Genomic DNA, 20,437 nt, shown 5'->3' with positions numbered 1-20,437 from the left:
CTTAATTAATTACTTTTCTCTTTATTCCTTTAAGAAGTACTGAAACAACACTAGGCCATGCTTCTGTGAAATTGAAATGGCACAGCTGAGAGTGTGGTGTCAAAACTAGAATCGTAAAGAATGCTGTTGAAAAATTGTTAACGTAATACACAACTGACAGCATGAGACTGCCGGAAACAACTCTTGCTGTGGACACTTATGTGATCAAATCATTCCAGCAGGTTTTGTCAGCTTCTTATTCCCGTGGGTGGAATGCTTTGATTGCTAACAAATCTCTTGGGTTCTCAGTGCATCTTTTTCCTGCTCAAAATCTACAGCCGAACTGATAACACACATTTATGTATAGCCTTGCCATACCTGCAATATAAGCCCCATTATCCAAATAATAAAGTATAAGGGTGAGGCCTAAAAACAGCTCATAGAGAACCGAATGAATGTCTAAATGCCTTTGATTGCTTTGTCTCTAATATAATTTATTAATTGTGTAGGGATAGCTACTTACATGCTGAATTGTCAGGACTTGGCGGAGGCATACGTCTGAAGAAAAGAAAGGAAGACTAAGTTATTTCTTTCCCACAACCACAAAATAACTTTGGAATAAACAGCCAATTATATCAATCCATTGTTACTATATTAATTAGTTAGATCTCATCATGACAGAATTAGGAAATGAAGGCTACACCTCTATTTATGTTGCTCTCTGTTCTTTTACCAAAACTTGCAACTAAGCTTTCATTTTCTGCATTTTGGGCCAATTTCCCACCATTGCAGATTCTGCACCAACTTCCCACCATTGCAGATCCTGCACCAACTTCCCACCATTGCAGATCCTGCACCAACTTCCCACCATTGCAGATCCTGCACCAACTTCCCACCATTGCAGATCCCGCACCAACTTCCCACCATTGCAGATCCTGCACCAACTTTCCACCATTGCAGATCATGCACCAACTTTACACCATTGCAGATCCTGCACCAACTTCACACCATTGCAGATCCCGCACCAACTTCCCACCATTGCAGATCCCGCACCAACTTCACACCATTGCAGATCCTGCACCAACTTCACACCATTGCAGATCCCGCACCAACTTCCCACCATTGCAGATCCCGTACCAACTTCCCACCATTGCAGATCCTGTACCAATTTCCCACCATTGCAGATCCCGCACCAACTTCACACCATTGCAGATCCCGCACCAACTTCCCACCATTGCAGATCCCGTACCAATTTCCCACCATTGCAGATCCCGCACCAACTTCACACCATTGCAGATCCTGCACCAACTTCCCACCATTGCAGATCCCGCACCAACTTCCCACCATTACAGATCCCGCACCAACTTCCCACCATTACAGATCCTGCACCAACTTCACACCATTGCAGATCCCGTACCAATTTCCCACCATTGCAGATCCCGCACCAACTTCACACCATTGCAGATCCCGCACCAACTTCCCACCATTACAGATCCCGCACCAACTTCCCACCATTGCAGATCCTGCACCAACTTCATACCATTACAGATCCTGCACCAACTTCACACCATTGCAGATCCTGCACCAACTTCCCACCATTGCAGATCCCGCACCAACTTTCCACCATTGCAGATCCTGCACCAACTTCCCACCATTGCAGATCCTGCACCAACTTCCCACCATTGCAGATCCTGCACCAACTTCCCACCATTGCAGATCCTGCACCAACTTTCCACCATTGCAGATCCTGCACCAACTTTCCACCATTGCAGATCCTGCACCAACTTCCCACCATTGCAGATCCTGCACCAACTTTCCACCATTGCAGATCCTGCACCAACTTCCCACCATTGCAGATCCTGCACCAACTTCACACTATTACAGATCCTGCACCAACTTCATTCCATTACAGATCCTCCCATCCTGGGATATACAGACTGAGGAACCTAATCAGAGGGAATAAGCAATGCTGAAGCGTGGAGCTCTTTTCTTTACTTGCTATTTATAGCTCTCACCTTGGGTTAACTGGAGCCCGGCTCGGAGGTGGCCCTCTCTGCCCAGTGTAGTAATTCTCATATGGAATGGAGGCTGAATAAAACAAATGGAATAAACCACAGCTCATTATTAAAATTCAAAAAATAATGTTATCTTTCCCCACTTGCTTACAGAAGTGCTTTCTGGCAAACCCTATTTCAGACAGTCTTGCTCTCATACCTGCTTCCAGGCCTCTGTCAAGGTCAATCAACACTTAGCGAGTGAGACCAGACATTGTGGGTGAATCTCCACTTTTTGTTCCCTCTCTGTGGAGGATACACGGCTTAGAACAAAGACTCGCAGCCTGTAACCTTAGCCAAAGTGATGGGTTCATCCATAAATATCTGAATCTGACCAAAAGGTTCAGCGATTCATCTTGGACCAACTGGATTGGGGTAGGGGGGCGGTGGTGGGGGGGGGGGTGAAATCAGCATTTGGTTTTATTATACAAACTAAGCCTGGAGTGTGCTCAACAGTTTTCACAAACTCTAACAGGAATGCATAGTATTTATTATGAGGAGTTGTACCACGGCCTCTTGCTACCTGGTGGAGTGTCACCGGTCCTTTTCAAGTCTATGAAGAATTCAAGGTCTTTCTGTATGTTACACTGTTCCAGCACCTTCCGTATTTCTTCATACATCTAAAGGATGAAGCAAAAAGATGAAGGAGGATCAGAAGAAAAAAATAGATTGGTCTGAATTCCAAGCTGAAAACACACCAACATAATCATCTTGTTGGCATGTCATTTATCGCCACATATAGGATTCATTCTGACCCTTTCTCGCTTCCTCCTGCCTTGCAGCCAAGGATATAACAGCAGCTTGAACGCAAGTCTCCTGAAAGGTTTATAGCAACACTGCTTTTCAAGAAGTAGGTCAGCTGTCTGTCTTTTCATTAAGGTGGGCAAGAAATTATGCATCTCGTGCGGGTGAGGAATTTTAAAAATAAAGACAATGCAGAGAAAGGATCTGAAATGGATGAGAAAGCAATAACCTCTTACCTCATCACTGGCCACGCACTCCTGGGAGAGCTGATTGGCATGTACCCACATGGCATTACGCATGGTATGTATTCGCTCGCAGTCCTGCATCTCAAGAAACTGCAATCAGAATAAATTGTATGTTTTTAAAAAAAAAGTCATCAGTCTCCATCTTTCCACCAGACACCACCCTAATGGCTTCTGGGCTGATATTTTCAAACAGATGTAAACTCACCACCATATCTGACTGAGTTTTATATTCATCAAGTGCTAGTTCGCCGCAGCACTCAGACTTCCTCTCAGAGTTCCCGGTTTCATTTTTCATCCACAAGCTTTATCAGGTTGGTTAGAATTTCAAATGTATAGCAACTGATGGACAAGAGACCTGTCACATCTCAAATCACCACATTTTTATGTTTTTGGACTAGGTATGCGCATGGGTTTCAGCATCAACGGTCCTCCCGTAAGGGTATCCGCGTGCCCCACAATACAGGCTGCACCCTCTGCTGTTCAATTTTTAGGTAAATATAGCGTGGTCAGGAATAAGTTAGAACGCTACACCAAGCGCACATACTATTGAAATATATCACATGCCAACACATAATTCTCTTCATTTCAAAAAGGGACTGGATACACACTCTAACCTCATTGAGACATGGTAACAACAACTTGTATTTATACACCGTCCTTAAAATAGTAAAACATCCCAAAGTGCTTCACAGAGTCAAAAAAGCTATGGCCAATATTTTTGATGTTAATGTGAATGGGACTTTTATCCTAACATTGATTTCGCTTACTGCAATCATGGCTTGTCTGATTGAAATGGAATCTACATTCTGAGCTGAAATGTCAGGGATTTTTTTCTCATACAGGGTTCAGATCTGCAGTGCATCTTGCGAGCCACGATAAGAGTGTGGGAGGATTGTAGGTGCTCAACATCATCTCACCCCTAAATCTCAGCTTTCATCCCCTCAATCCCCCTGCCAGCCATTGCACCCCCTCAGATCACTCATGCCAGCCCATGCCCCTCCCTTTCCCCCCCAGGTTCCCCATGCCACCTTCATGTGTTCTCAGATCCCCATGCCAACCCACGCTCCCTCTGTGCCCCCTCAGATCATCCATGAAACCTCCATGCCCCCTCAGAACCCCATGCTACCTGCATGCCCCGTCATGACGCTGACATTTCCTCCATGGCCACTCACCCAGTTTCCACCATGTATAATCCTCAGAAACCATGCAATAGCAATGGAAATTCTCTTAAATGTCGAAAAAGATTCAACCTGTGACAATCTAATAAAACTCTAATTCAATTGCTGCCATTGGTAAACGAAAAAAAGAACTGTTCTACATAGGAAAAAAGTTAACCCTTTAAGTGGTCATTAACAACCATGTACTCTGAAATCATATCAAAGGCAGAGCAAGTTATTATAACCTAGTTATTATAACCTGCAATGTCACTCCAGTGAGCAGCAGTATCAACATGCCAATTTGGAATTCAGCCAAGCATTAATAATGGCCTCAGCAATCAAAATCCAAAGTCTGAAACTGAAAGAACAGATGGGGCAGCATTTTCCCGTCGGCGAGCAGGGGGTGGAGCCCACTCGCCGACGCATAAAATGACACGCGGTGGCGTCAGGCGTGTGTCCCAACGTCACTGGGCGTAATTTAGATTGTCAGCTCGGTGGGCGCGCAGCTGACTCAGCTGCACGCCCGCCGAACTGTCAAAGGCCTATTAAGACCTGTTAAAAACTAATTAACTCAAATTAATGAGCTGCCCGTTCAACCTTAAGGTTGACGGGCAGGCGAAGAGCCCAGGCAGCATTCGCATTTTTCATGAAACCTCATCCATGGGCGGGATAAGGTTTCATGAGCTGTTTTAAAATCTAATAAAAATTTATACATTTGTTCTTTGACATGTCCCAGCTCATGTGATAGTGTCACATGAGGGGACATGTTTTAAAAGTTTAAAAATCCTTTATTTTAAAGGTTAAGACTGAATGACTGAAGCTCTCTGTGCTTTTTTGTGCGCATGCACGAAATAGCGCAGGGAACCACTCAGGGGATCCCCTCCTGCCCGCACAGGGAGCGTACAGTGCTTCCGGGCGTGCATCACGCTGGGCGGGCCTCAATTGGCCTGCCCACGTAAAATTGCGGTGCAGCCCCAGTTGGGGCCGCCAATCGGGTTCGCATCTGCCCCACACGCCCCCGCACAACCACCACCCCCCACGATGGGGGGGAAATTCCTGGCCATGATGTCTTCTCCATTTCAAAGCAGGTTGCCTGTCAATCAATAAAGGAGAGCAGGCGCTTATTTTTTTTTAAAAAACATTTCAAAAGAAAGGGAATGCTTTTCCACTGTCAGAGTTGCCTGTATATATAAAGACCAGCACTAAACATGACAAGGATGGTTTCTAAATTTCTGAATGCATTATGGCCATTTCTCCAAAGGAAAAAGTACTGTAATGCATGTCAACACTAACACAATGGTTGTCATTGTAATGGTCAACTTAACCTTTGCAGGATAAAGCCCTATGATGAATCACTGCTTTAAAAACACACCTACACTACAATACAGCATCTAATGGTGACATTCAAAGGTATGAAAGCATTTTAGAATGTTGCTGACTCCTCACCAGGCTTCCTCCAGTGGCCATGAACTCTCAAGAAGGTTTTTTTTTTTAGGGCTTAACAAACTTGTGCCAGCACACGAAAATAGTGCACAGGAGGAAATACAATTTTCCTCTGATCCTTGAAATGCAGACCTCGACTTTGGAAGGGATGAGTTTGTGTTTTGTACCCAAGGCCTTCCTGACCCATCAAAAGACCACATGAAAACAGCACGGGGTTAGGAAGGCAGAGAAAAATTGCTTTTTCAGTTAAAAAGAAACTAAGATCAGCATTTCACGACCTGATTCGCATTTCTTTTGTGATACAAAAATCCGGCCCAATATTACCATCATTGCTAAAGGTCGGGCTATCAGCATCAACTTCATTCTGCACAAAAGCCAGTCAGCCGTCGTTTTTTCTGTTGATTGGTATTTCCCAGAACTCAGTCTCCCCAATGGGGGAAATCCCATAGAATGTCTCTGAGAGGACAAAAAAGCTGAATTCCAATGGTGAAAAGAAATCGCAGATTTATAGGGTGCTATCGAAGGAACATTCATAAGTTCCTGTAGTGCCTCTTGTATATAGTGCACATTGCTGCCACTGTGTACCGAAGGTGGAGGAAGTGAATGTTTAAATTGGTGGATGGGGTGCCGATCAAACAGGCTGTTGAAATTCTTGAGTGTCGTTGGAGCTGCACTCATCCAGGCAAGTGGAGAGTATTCCATCACACTCCTGACTTGTGGATGTAGACAGGCTTAGTGAATCAGGAAGGTGAGTTACTCGCTGCAGAATTCCCAGCCTCTGGCATCCTCTTGTAGCCACAGTGTTTATATAGCTAGTCAAGTTCAATTTCTGGTCAATGGTAATCCCCAGAATGTTGATAGTGGGAGGATTCAATGATGGTAATGCCATTGAATGTCAAGAGGCGATGGTTAGATTCTCCCTCAGAGATGGTCATTGCCTGTGGTGCAAAGGTTACTTGCCACTTTTCAGCCTAAGCCTGAATGTTGTCCAGGTCTTGTTGCATATGAACGTGGACTGCTTCAGTATCTGAGGAGTCGTAAATGGTGCTGAACATCGTGCAATCATTTGTGAACATCCCCGCTTCTGACCCTATGATAAAAGGATGAAGGATCTGAAGATGGTTGGGCCAAGGACACTACCTGAGGAACTCCTGCAGCAATGTCCCAAGATTGAGATGATTGACCTCCAACAGTCCAACCATCTTCCTTTGCGCCATGTATGACTCCAGTCAGTGGAGGATTTTCCTCCGATTCTCATTGACTTCAATTTTACTAGGGCCCTTTGATGCCACACTCTGTCAGATGCTACCTTGATGTCAAGGGCAGTCACTCTCACCTCATCTCTCAAATTCAGCTCTCTTATGTCCATGTCTGGGACCAAAACTGTATTGCGGTTTGGGGCAAAAAGACCCTGCTGGAACCCATAGTGGGCATCCGTGAACATTTCCAGTATTTTCTGTTTTTAAAATGAGATTTCCACCATTTGTAGTTTTTTTTCTTTTCACTCTACTTTACAAATAGCTTTGGTTCTATTGAGAACCTCCTGGTGTCACTACTGAGCTTGTCCTCAGCACCACCACCATGTGCGTTCCAACAGCCCTTATCATCAACCACTATCAAATTCACAATCAACAATTACTTATATTTATACAGTTCTTTTCACATAATAGAATATTCCAACATGTATAAAGATCTTCGTAAGCCCTCAGGGGGAGGATTGTGTGCTGTTTTGAGCCCCATAGTATAGAAAGAATGCTGAAGCAATATATTGGGTATATTCACTGGTATGCTGCCGAGTATGAGGAACCAGCAATACAAAGACTGATTTGAAAACTGGGGCTTTTTTCATTTGAACAATGCAGATTACAGGTGGATAAGGGAGAAGTGCTCCAATGTCTGAGGAGCTGTCTTTTGGATGAGATGTTAAATCAAGGCCTCATCTTCCCTCTCGGGGGAAAAGCAGGGGAGTTGTCCCTGGTCAGTATTTATCACTCAACCAACAGTACTAAAAAAGCAGCTGATTTAGTCATTTATCAACTTGTTGTGCCCGAATTAAGAGTTACATTTCCTACATTACAACAGTGACTGTATTCAAGAGTACTTCATTGTTCCAAAATGCTTCATAGCCATTCTAAAATCATGAAAGACTCCATATTAAATGCAAATTATTTCTTTAAGTGTTTGAAATTACTCTGCATCTGGCCAATCCCACTTTATTGCTACATGTAAGAATAGGTTAGATAGGTGAGCTAATGAAGAGATATGGCCATAGGGCAGGCACATAGGGTTATGTGGAGGATAAACACTGACACCGATTAATGGGACTGGATGCCATGTTTAGGTTTTGCAGCTCTATGTTACCAATGACCCCATGGAATTGTTTTATTCTGCGTGGCCCAGTCAATTGAATGCACAGTACCTTTAAATTTGCCACAGACATCTTAAAAGGGAGAACTTGTGAGAGAAGTGCAGGGAAAATGAGAGGGAAGGGGGAGGAGGGCAAGAGGAAGGCAGGAAGAGAGCGAGAGGGAGGAGGGGGAGAGCAAGAGGGAGGAGTGAGGGAGCGAGAGGGAGGGAGCGAGAGGGAGGAGGGGAGAGTGAGGGGGAGGGGCAGGAGGGGGAGAGCGCGAGAGGGAGGAGGGAGAGCAAGAGGGGGGGAGAGCAAGAGGGAGGAGGGAGAGAGCGCAAGAGGGAGGAGAGAGGGAGCGCGAGGGGGAGGAGGGAGGGAGCGCAAGGGGGACGAGAGAGGGAGCGCGAGGGGGAGGAGGGGAGAGTGCGAGAGGGAGGCAGGAAGAGAGCAAGAGGGAGGTGGGAGATGTGTGGAGGAGATGGGGGGAGCCTGAAGCAGATTGCTAATTGCTGGCTGCTATTTTCAAGTACAATGTATGAAGAAGTGGCTTCCCGTCATTCAATATTTAAAAATAGAAATAAATCAGGTTCTCAAATCACAAACTCATTGTATCTTCAGAATGGTTGGCGAAGAATGCCTTAAAAGCAACAAATATTCAGCATCATAGGCAAAATGAAGAAATGTAAGGTACATTTTCCCCCTTGCTATATCCTATAGTCAACAACAGTCACCCAAACTCGGAGTTTAGGTTAACTTAAACCTATATCACAAAGGTTGACAGGTCTCTTGTGGATCCACTGGCCTGTCTATCATGGAGAGGTATTTGATATTACCTTGGTATGTATGTGCTACCTACCTCACAGGTCTTGATGTGCTCAGTTTGCCATTCTTCCTGGATCTTCTCCAGAGTGGAAACATTCTGTTGGTACAATCGATCTGTAAGGGTGAAAAACAAAATCTCAGTTAGGGTGAAGCACTGAGGAGATTAAATTTATAATTCAGGCCACTAGGTATTACAGTGGGTTTGACACTGATCCTCTACGTCTGGGAATTCCATGTCTGCCGTCTGAAGAAGCATCATGTTAAATCAATGAGTGTGAGTCCTTGAAGAGATGGGCATGAATGACAATCTGACTGCGCCCCAGTGTGTAATAAAAAACCTCTCAGATTCTACACGCCTATGGGACCCTCGTCAGTCAATTAAGAATCCAGAGCAGCTTCACGAAAGCTGATTTTTTTTTTAAATGATGGGCAGAAAAACACCAGCAATGATGTGGCAGAAATTACGACACCTAATAGCACCAGAAGGGGCACTGGAGGAAGAATGCTTTACACTGTGGCTGGTATTTTCCGTGCCCGCTGGCGTCGGGTGCGTTCAGTGGCGTAAGCAGACAATATGGAGTGATCGCCGTGAAACCAGTTCGCAATTATCCGTTCAGCTCGCCAATGGTGGACTGCATTGTAATACATCAGCATATCATTATTAGGCCTGCCCGCCGGACTTATCCTGCCCTGTCCCCCAGCTGGATCGTCCGCCCACGTCGGCGGGAAAACATGCTGACGTGTTTCACAACAGCACATGAGCTACGAGCACTTGGCGAACTGCACTTCGCTCGGGACTTCGAGATTTGTTTGTCTACCATGCTTCAGTCAGCACTCGCAGTCATCGGCTCCAGGCTTCGCAGACAGCACCGCATCACTGTTAGGGGGTGCTCATGGTAGGTCTCTACCTACCAGATCGGCCATCTGTGAGTAGCTTTTCAATGGCTGCAAGGCTAGGGCTTGCTTGGTGAAGGGGGAGGTGGCCTCAGGCAAGGGAAGAGGCTGCAGGACGAGGGCTGTACTGGGGAAGGAGGGTATCCAGGGTGTGTGTGGGGGAACATGCTGATCTGTGCAAATGGCCTCAAGATGGTGAGGACTGAAGAGGCAGTCTCCAGAGGAGATGAGGCCAGATGGACATGTGAAGGTGTTCGTGTGAGAATGGGTGGTGAGGTCTCTTGAGCTGACAGCGAGTGAGCCGCCAGTGAATGTGTGATGGGCTTGAGTGTGTGAGTGATGAGATGGTTGCCATACCCTGGCTGCATGGATGAGATTATTCATCCTCTATCTGCATTGGATGGCCAACCTCTTCTGTGCAACATTGGCACTGATCCCCACTACCATCACCTACCAAGCCGGAGTGGTAATGTAGCTGCCCCTCCTGCGGCCAGAGAAGGGGTAGAAGACATCACGCAGGCCTCCACGGCATCCAAAGGGCACTCGCGGGCTGCAGTCTTCTTGCCTTTTGGGGCCATTTCTTCCTTGCTGGAGTCCTGGGCTGGAAGCACTGAGTACGGCTGTACTTTAAATGTGGTGCCTGGCGTGATAAAGCAGTGAGGTGACAGCATGGCAAACGATTCAGAGCCCGCTCGCCATGGAAACGGAGTGTTTCCCTGGAATGCATAAATAATGTGAGGTGGGTTTGGGATGATACAGCGTGAAAACCCACCATTGTGGCTAGCGGGTAAAACGTTGCTTTACCTGCCCGCTACTGCACTTAGTGCAAATCTGGGACAATTCCGCCCTGTGTCACCTTGGCAACCATGATACTCCTTGTGAAACTAATGACATAGGAGAGGTGGTTGGTACAAGCTTCATTAAAAAAGCAAAGAACAGAACCTGGGTGAAACATTGAAGAGATTAGACAAAGGACAACCAATGCTTGCAATCCTGTTCTGACATTGTCATGTGCCATGGTGCAGCATCCTGATATAACACAGATCAGGACACACTGAGAAAGGTGGGCAGAGCTTACCGTTCACACTGCTAGAGAAACATACGAATTAGGCCATTCGGCCCCTTGAGCCTGATCCGCCATTTAATAAGATCAAGATTGATCTGATCGTGGCCTCAACTCCACATTCTACATACTCCTGATAGCCTTTGACTCCCTTGTTAGTCAAGAATCTATCTACCTCTGCCTTATAAATATTCAATGACCCTATCTCCACCACTTTCTGGGGAAGAGAGTTCCAAAGATTCACGACCCAGAATCACAGTGCAGAAGAGGCCCTTCGGCCCATCAAGTCTGCACCGACACGTGAGAAACACCTGACCTACCTACCTACCTAATCCCATTTACCAGCACTTGGCCCGTAGCCCTGAATGTTATGACGTGCCAAGTGCTCATCCAGGTACTTTTTAAAGGACGTGAGGCAACCCGCCTCCACCACCCTCCCAGGCAGCGCATTCCAGACCGTCACCACCCTCTGGGTAAAAAATCTTTCCTCACATCCCCCCTAAACCTCCTGCCCCTCACCCTGAGAGAAGAAGTTTCTTCTCATCTTTTTTTAAACTGTGTCCCCTAGTTCTAGTATCTCCCACAAGGAGAAACATCTTTTCAATATCCTTGAGATCCATGTGAAGATTGAGATGTAATCTTATTGAAACATACAAGATCCTGAGGGGACTTGACGAGTGGAGTGCCACACAGATCAGTGCTGGGGCCTCAACTATTTACAGTTATATAACTATATAAAGTTATATTAATAACTTGGATGAAGGGACTGAATGTATGGTTGCTAAATTTGCTAAGATAGGTAGGAGAGTAAGTTGTGAAGAGGACGCAAGGAGCCTGCGAAGGGATATAGGCAGGTTAAGTGAGTGGGCAAAAATTTCGCAGATGGAGTATAATGCAAAAAAATGTGAACTTGTCCACTTCATCAGGAAGAATAGAAAAGCACCATATTATTTAAATGGAGAAAGATTGCCGAATTCTGAGATACAGACGGATCTAGGTGTCTTAGGCTGAAACAGACAAGACTTAATTTTCTGTGGTGAGCTTAATTCGTATTTGCTGCACAAATACAACAACTTCAGACTGATCAATGTGTTTCAACGATGAGGCAGGCAACAAGATGCCATTCTTGTGAAGCTAACAGCGAATTGGCAGGCAAACTATGGCTACTCGCATTAACCGCATATCTGCCCCTCGCTTTAAGTTACTGTAGTATTCGCACGTAAATCAGAGCAAGTGCCATGAGCCACACTGCTATTTTGACATCAAATTATGGCCCAATGTGCTTGTTTTTTTTTTCACTTTTATTCATTGCTGGTCTTCAGAAAACAAAGAATTGTACCTTTTCATCATAGTGATCAAAACAGAAAATGATTGGAAAGAGACTAAAGAAATAGTGCAAGGAGGCAACATTTTCTTCTGGGCAAATGAATGTTGGGGATCCTGCAAAATAGGCAGTGCCAATATGCAAGCCATTTTGATTCATTCAGCAGTTATAAAAGCAACTTTACTTGAATGTGCTAACACGCAAAGGACCTGAATGCACCACAAATCGAAAGTAAATTATTGCTCATATGGAAAATCCAGCTCCTTGAGAGCTCAGCTGAGTCATACAAAGCAGAAAGGTCAAAGAGTCAACCCCTAGTCTGTAGCTGATCTCAGCAGGACCATTGATGAAAGGAACCTGGGAAATGGGAGGGGGAGAAAATGATCAACTTTCCACCCCTAATCACTATTCAACCATCTCTGGGGACATAACTCTTTGTCTCGTGATTTATTGGCCCATTCTGGTGCCATCTAGTGAATGATTTAGGCTGTGATTTGAATTTGTGGATGTAGCACCAACAAGATGAAGATAAATTTACTGTCCACACATGCAGGCCAATAACCAAGTTGTAGCCCAGGTTGAAAGGGTCCCTGGGATGCCCTACTCCAGTGCTTCCCAAACATTTTCCACTGTTACCCCATTTTATATACAAACGAACATACCAATTAGGAGCAGCAGGTCAGTCGGCCCTTCAAGCCTGCTCCGCCATTCAATAAGATTATGGCTGATCTGATTGTAATCTCAATTTACCCTCTTGCTCATCAAGAATTTATCTACCTCTGCCTTAAAAATATTCAAAGACTCTGCTTCCACCACCTTTTGAGGAAGAGAGTTCCAAAGACTCTCAATCCTCCGAAAGAGAAAAATTCTCCTCATCTCTGTCTTAAATGGGTAACCCCTTACTTTCAAACAGTGACCTAGTTCTAGATTCTCCCACAAGAGGAAACTTCCTTTCCACATCCACCCTGTCAAGACCCCTCAGGATCTTATATGTTTCAATCAAGTCACCTCTTACTCTTCTAAACTCCAGTGAATACAAGCCTAGTTTGTCCAACCTTTTGTCATAAGACAACCCACCCATTCCTGATATTAATCTGGTAAACCTTCTCTGAACTGTTTCAAAGTTGTTACATCCTTCCTTAAATAAGGTGACCAATATTGTACTCAGTGCTCCAAATGCGGTCTCACCAATGCCCTGTATAACTGAAGCACAACCTCCCTTACTTATGTATTCAATTCCCCTCACAATAAACAATAACATTCTATTAGCTTTCCTAATTACCTGCTCTACCTGCATACTAACCTTCTATGATTCACACACTAGGGCAACCAGATCCCTTTGAATCTCAGAGTTCTGCAATCTCTCGCCATTCAGATAATATGCTTTTTTTATCCTTCCTGCCAAAATGGAAAATTTCACATTTTTCCACATAATACTCCTTTGCCAAATTTTTGCCTACACACTTAACCTCTCTATATCCTTTTGTAGCCTCCTTATGTCCTCTTCACAACTTACTTTCCTACCTATCTTTGTGTCGTCAGCAAATTTAGTAACCATATGCTTGAAAAATTGGTGCCACTCCAGAGTGAGAGCTGGGTGTAAAGTGTATATTGTGGCACTTTATCAAAGGCCTTTTATGACTTCGGTTCTGTCAAATTGGTTGAAGTTAGCCAGCTGCCATTTATTATGTTTCTCTTCCATTCTGTTACCAGTTATTTATTCCATTCGCTTTCCAATCTTTTAAGGTCAGGCTAATGAATCATAGCTTTATAAATATGGAAATATCTTGAACATGGGATAGGACATTTGCTCATTCCCAGCCTGTCTAATGCCCCACAGCCACACTAAAGTCAGAGTAAACGCAATATGTGTTTTCATTGCCAGTATCTGTTCCGATTTTAGAAAAAAAAAGGTCCAAGCATTCTTGTGCTTACTACCATATGTACTTAAATGTTCAGCTCCCCATCTGTACCTCAGGATACAAATTGATATCTTGCCTTAAATGTTTTGATAGGGGGCAGGAGACAAAGTGGAGAACAAATTGATTTAATACAAACATACGAAGTAGGAGGAGTAGGTTATTCAGCCCCTTGAGCCTGCTCCGCCATTTGATATGATCATGGCTGATCTGATTGTGGCCTCAAGTCTACTTCCCAGTCTACCCCGTAAGCCCTTTGACTCCGTTGTCAGTTAAGAACCTATTGACCTTAGCCCTAAAAATATTCAATGACCCACCCTCCACTGCTCTCTGGGGAAGAGAATTCTACAGACGAATGAGTCACTGAGAGAAAAGATTTCGCCTCATCACAGTCTTAAGTGAAAGATCCCGTATTTTTAAACCGTGTCCCCTAGTTCTAGTCTCTCCCACAAGGGGAAACATCTTTTCAGCATCCATCCTGTCAAGTCCCCTCAAGATCTTATCTGTTTCAAAAAGATCACCTCTCAATCTTCTAAACTCCAATGGATACAGGCCCAGCTTGTTCAACCTTTCCTCGTAAGATAACACCACCCCCCCCCCAGTCCCAGGTATCAGACAAGTGAACCTTCTCTGCTCTGCTTCTAATGTAATAGTATACATTCTTAAATAAAGAGACAAAAGCTGTACACAGTACAGGTCCCATAATGGTGGGAGGCTGTAGTGTACTGGTATTGTCATTGGACTGGTAATCCAGAGACCCAGGGTAATGCTCTGAGGACCCAGCTTCAAATCCCATCAAATTCAATAAAATATCTGGAATTTAAAGTCTAATTGTCTGGTTTAAACCATCTGGTTTACCAATGCCCTTTAGGGAAGGAAATCTGCAGTAATGTGGTTGCCCTCTGAAATGGCCCAGCAGGCCATTTAGTAGTATCAATTCGATAAGGAACGAAACCTTCAGACCACCCGACATGGACCTTGTCATCTGAAACAACAGCAGCGAACTCAGCCCTGTCGACCCTGCAAAGTCCTCCTTATTAACATCTGTGGGCTAGTGCCAAAATTGGGAGAGCTGTCTCACAGACTAGTCAAGCAACAGCCTGACATAGTCACACTCGGAACCCCATCTTGCAGATCATGTCCCAGACACCACCAGCAGGATAGACCCAGAAGAGGTGTTTTTGAGAATTTTTGATGTTTCGTTTATTCTGTGGAGGTCTGCAGCTCCCTGCCTTCAGGGAGCTCACTGGAAGCACTCACCAGCACCTGCGATGATGTTGGCGCCCACCCCCACTGGCAGTGCTGAGCCTTTCTCAGCCCGTGTTTCATGCTGGCTGGCTGTTAATTGGCCAGCGTGAAATCGCGGTCGGGGGCCGATCGCGGTCGGAGGCCCATTTCCCATCTGCTCCCAAGCCGGCCGATCACACGCACCCGACGAGCGAGAAACTCAGGCACAAGATTGCTCTGCAGCACCGCCACAGACTGAGCTGGCCATGTCTTAAAGGACATAGCTGCTAAACTAGGTCTGCAGCAGGTAGTGAGGGAACCAACAAGAGGGAGAAATATACTTGACCTCATCCTCACCAAACTGCCTGCCGCAGACGCATCTGTACAGTCCTTCTGGAGATGAAGTCCATCTTCACATTGAGGATACCTGCCATCGTGTTGTGTGGCACTACCACAGTGCTAAATGGGATAAATTTTGAACAGATCTAGCAACTCATGACTGGGCAATCATGAGGCGCTGTGGGCCATCAGCAGCAGCAGAATTGTACTCAAACACAATCTAATCTCATGGCCTGGCATATCCACCACTCTACCATTACCACCAAGCCAAGGAATCAACCCTGCTTCAATGAAGAATGCAGGGGGACATGCCAGGAGCAGCACCAGGCATACCTGAGGTGTCAACCTGGTGAAGCTACAACACAGGACTACTTGTAGCCAAACAGCATAAGCAGGTGATCAACAAAGCTAAGCGATTCCACAACCAATGGATCAGATCTAAGCTCTGCAGTCCTGCTGCATCCAGTTGGGAATGGTGATGGACAATTAAACAATTCACTGGAGGAGGCAGCTTCACAAATATCCCCATACTCAATGATGGGGGAGCCCAGCACATCAGTGCAAAAGATAAGGCTGTAGCATTTGCAATAATCTTCAGCCAGAAGTGATGAGTGGATGATCCATCTCGGCCTCATCCGGAGATCCCCAGCATCACAGATGCCAGTCTTCAACCAATTCAACTTACTCCATGTGCTTTTGGAGAGGCAATTGTGTGCAAATCTATATACAATAGAGCGAAAGGTACTCGCCACAGACAGCAAGTAACATTTCCTTTGAAGCAAAAGATGATGTAGATAAGGACACAATCTTTGTCACACATTTCCCAAGCAACAGCTACAATATCAACATGTAAAATGGTCAGATTTTCAGTGCTGACGGGGTCTATTTCTAACAATGTGAATATTTATTTTATTGATGAGAGATGTGGAAAATCCAGCTTTGTAGGAAATCCATGATCAGAATCGTGGCTTCGTAGTTAAAAGATAAATCTGATTTTTGCAAACCCTGATAAAAATGCAGAATTAACTGTGTTAAACCCTGCACTGTCAGTTCAAGGCCCGGTCACCAGTTATCCAATTGAACAAAAGCACCCTCCCCCGCACTTTGCAACAATGCCTGTGATTTGTCACTACGCTAGAATGCAATGGTTCAAAATCCCATTTTTAACAGAGTTTTTAAACAGAGCCTGATGGGATTAACTGTGTGAAGCCCTGCTCTGTCTGACATTTTTAAACTGCCTAAAGTCAAGCTCAGTTTTTTAGCAATAATGAAGCGACACTATGAGTCTGGCAGTCAAAAACTCAAAAAAATGAAGGTGAGGCAAGAAGACAAAGTAAGCAAAAAGAGTTTATCATCTTACTTTAAAAAGCTTGAGGTATTGAATACTGGACATTCATTAAAAAAGCATGAGTGATGAAAGGTCTGAATTATCTGATCACTTGCAGTGCACGGAGATACCACAACGACTACAAAAGTTAAACAAGAGGACTCTGAAGTGACAATGGAACTACAAAATATTGGTAATTTTTGTCAAAGGGAAGAAACCTACCCTGAAGACACTGCATTATGGCCGAACTCAGTTTCATTGGATATGACTGAATATTTCTTACTAAATAAACCAGAAAACGTAGGTAATATGGAAAATTTGAGGAAATAGTATGAGGTTGGAGGCCGAAAGTAATTTAGAGGCCTTCATGAGTCCCATTTTCTAAGGAGAAAGAAAAATGGCACAACAGAAACGAGAACTTGGTTCATTTTTTCGCAAACCACTAAGGCGGTCTTCTGTTACGTTTGTAAATTATTGCCTGACCCTCGTAAAGGAAAACAAACATTCATCGTCAGGCACTCTAACTGGAGAAATGTTAGAAGAGATGTCGCTGATCATGAAACTTCCAAAGTTCATATTAATGCTGCGTGTAAGTTCGCACAAAGGTGTATATTATCTGGAAGAACTGATTCTGTGTTATCGGCTCAGTTTGAAAAGGAGTGTTCTTGTTGGGGGAAGGTGCTGAGACCTGTTGTTGCCACGGTCAAACTGTTGTCTTCTTTGCCATGACCTCTAAGAGGACATGATGAGCCATCATTGTCAAATCGAAAAGGTAATTTTTTTTAGCCTTTCTTGAATATCTTACTGAATTTGATGATTTTCTCAAAGAATATTTGAAAAGCTATCCGTATTGTGGCCAAGGGAAGACCAGCTTTTTAAACGCACCAGACCTACGATGAATTCATCACTGTAATGGCAGAGCAGCTCAGAAACCAACTCACTGGTGAAGTAAAGGATGCCAAGTACTATTCCATAATAGTTGATTCAACACCAGATGACAGTCATGTAGATCAAAAAAAAATCCTAATTGGGATGGATGAATCTTTTAAAAAAAAAGTTGCTAGGCAATGTTTTTACTAGCTGTACAGGTCGTTTACAACATTTAATTAAAACGACCTAACAAGAGACCTGACCATTCAAAATGCTTCTATATGCATAGCCACATAGTTTTCACTTGCTTATAGATCATATAAAGCACATATAAAATAAACTGTGAAAAAAATAAGTGGATTTCCAGATTCCTGTGGTACCAGTTTTCTGTAACCATTTGGCCTTGCCATCTTGGAGCTGTCTGTGCTGCTGTGATGTCATCGCCTGATGCTATCCATCCATCTCATTTCTCGTCAGCAAGTTCCATGTTTGCTCGTCTCATGTCGCAATATTTACCATCATTCAGAAGTGGGGTAAACTTGGATTTCAACAAGGCAATTATTTATACAAGCATGTTGTTACAAGTGAAGAAGCAGTGATCAATTTGTGTATTTTCTTGGCTTTGGCCATCGGGTTGCGGAGAGGGAGCCCCGCTAACTGCAAATCTGCAAATCTGGTCAGCAGAATGGATTCCTAGCTGGCTTCAAGACAGAAGGTAGAGAGCGGAAGTAAAGGGTAGTTATTCAGAGAGGCAGAAGGTAGGAAATGGTGTTTCACAATGATCAGTGCTGGGACCATTGCTGTTCACAATTTACATGAACAATTTGGACTTTGGAATAAAAAATGCAATTCCTAAATTTGCAGATGTCACCAAATGGCCAGGGGGTGGGGTTGGGGGTGGTGGACAGTCAATAATGAGGAGGACTGCAGCAAATTACAGGAGAACATTAATAAACTTGCAGAATGGGCAAATAATTGGCGAATGAAGTTCAACACAGATAAATGTGAGGTAGTACATTTTGGTAGAATAGGGAGGTTACTTATTACTTAGAAGGTGCAAGTCTAGGTGGGGTAGAGGAACAAAGTGCAAATACATGAATCACTAAAAGTTGCACCACAGATTATCAAGGCCATATAAAAAAAATCAAGCCAAACATTATGCTTTATTTCCAGAGGGATAGAATTGAAATGTAGTGGAGTTACGCTAAACCTGTATCGAACCTTGGTTAGATTACACTTAGGAGTACTGTGTGCAATTCTGGTCGCCATATTATTAAAATGATATAGATGCGCTGGAGAGGGCGCAGAGAAGATTTACAAGGATGATACCAGAAATGCATGGGTACACATATCAGGAAAAGATTGACGGGCTGGATCTCTCTTCTCTTGATAAAAGGCAGCTGAGGGTCTTTAAAATGTGGGGGAGAGCAAAACTAGAGGCCATAAGTATAAAATAGCCACCAAGAAATCCAATGGGGAATTTAGAAGTAACTTCTTCACTCAAAGAGTGGTGAGAATGTGAAACTTGCTAGCACAGGGAGTGGTTGAAGTGAATAGTATAGATAGATATAAAAAGCTAGACAAGCATTTGAGAGAGAAGGGTTACGATGGTAGATTTGGATGAGAAAAGATGCGTGAAGGCTTGAGCGGAGCAGAAACTCTGGCATCGACTGGTTTGGCCGTATGGCCTTTTTCTGTGTCATGTATCATATGTTTTCTTCGTCTCCAGATAGCATACTCAATTATTCAATAGTTGCAGAACCACAGCTTATGCCAATTTTTCAGTGAGGCAGACCTGAGACAGGAATCGAACTCCATGCTGTTGACATTATTCTAAACCACACACTAGCCATCTAGCCAACTGAGCTAATCAGTCTTCCATATTTCATGTAACCCTATGTAAATGTCTCAATATGCACACAGAAACAGGAAACTCCAATTGCTCCAGGACAGATACAGCAATGAAAAATGTACGAAATAATTATGTGTATATATGTGCTGGTTGAACTGTCTTTACAGAGGAGATTACAGTAACAACGGGTACACAAAATGACGAAAAGTGATTCCTGCATATTAACAAATTACCCTAAATGGGGACAATACTTTAAAGTGGAAGGAAGGTTAGAAGGGTGAGGAAACCTTTGTTTGCAAGTAGGTTGTCACTCGAGGGACATATTCCACCTTGCTAGGCTGCTGCAGGAACACCACTAGTGGTGTTACAAAGTGCGGCTCCGTGGTAAACAGCCGAGTGCGAGGGAAGGAGAAGGCCATGACTTTTCACTGGGTCTTTCCGGAGCTGCTCAAGCCTGGGAATCTACTCTACAGCCCTAAAAGATCTGTACTGTGTTGACAAATAGCTGTGCAGCGGCTTTCTGAATTCTGAAGCTAGCAACTTAGCAGAGAGGGCAAATTGACTTGAGGGATAAGGTTTTGGGAAGAAGATTGGTGTTTAAAAATAAAATCAATCAGGATTGGCCTGAGGCTAATGCTTTGCTTTATAAAATAAGTAGGTTCAGTGTATTGGCAGTTCACACCCTGGTTCATCACTTCCCATTAATTGTTATTTCTGAGTTTCGAACAGAACAGTTCGCCTTCGGGGTTGGTTTCCCACCAATCAGGTTTTAAAACACTGAATTAAACAGAAAGACGATGTGCCTGTGAACAAAAAGACTTAACTGCC

At 44.2% G+C, this 20,437-nt stretch overlaps 1 protein-coding gene across 1 annotated transcript in view; it reads right to left on the bottom strand.

Moving 5' to 3' along the window:
- Positions 1-20,437, bottom strand: part of pstpip2 (proline-serine-threonine phosphatase interacting protein 2) — a 137,685-nt gene that overhangs the window by 4,947 nt on the left and 112,301 nt on the right. Inside the window, exons 9-13 of the mRNA XM_078553198.1 lie at positions 8,829-8,908; positions 3,014-3,112; positions 2,557-2,653; positions 1,995-2,067; positions 503-537 (exon numbers count right to left, since the gene is read on the bottom strand). Coding sequence (XP_078409324.1) covers positions 503-537; positions 1,995-2,067; positions 2,557-2,653; positions 3,014-3,112; positions 8,829-8,908 — 384 coding nt within the window. The remainder of the gene's footprint in view (positions 1-502; positions 538-1,994; positions 2,068-2,556; positions 2,654-3,013; positions 3,113-8,828; positions 8,909-20,437) is intronic.

Source organism: Cetorhinus maximus, chromosome 1, assembly GCF_964194155.1.
Source record: "Cetorhinus maximus chromosome 1, sCetMax3.hap1.1, whole genome shotgun sequence".
Taxonomy (NCBI): domain Eukaryota; kingdom Metazoa; phylum Chordata; class Chondrichthyes; order Lamniformes; family Cetorhinidae; genus Cetorhinus; species Cetorhinus maximus.
This window is presented reverse-complemented; position numbering and strand designations above follow the sequence as displayed.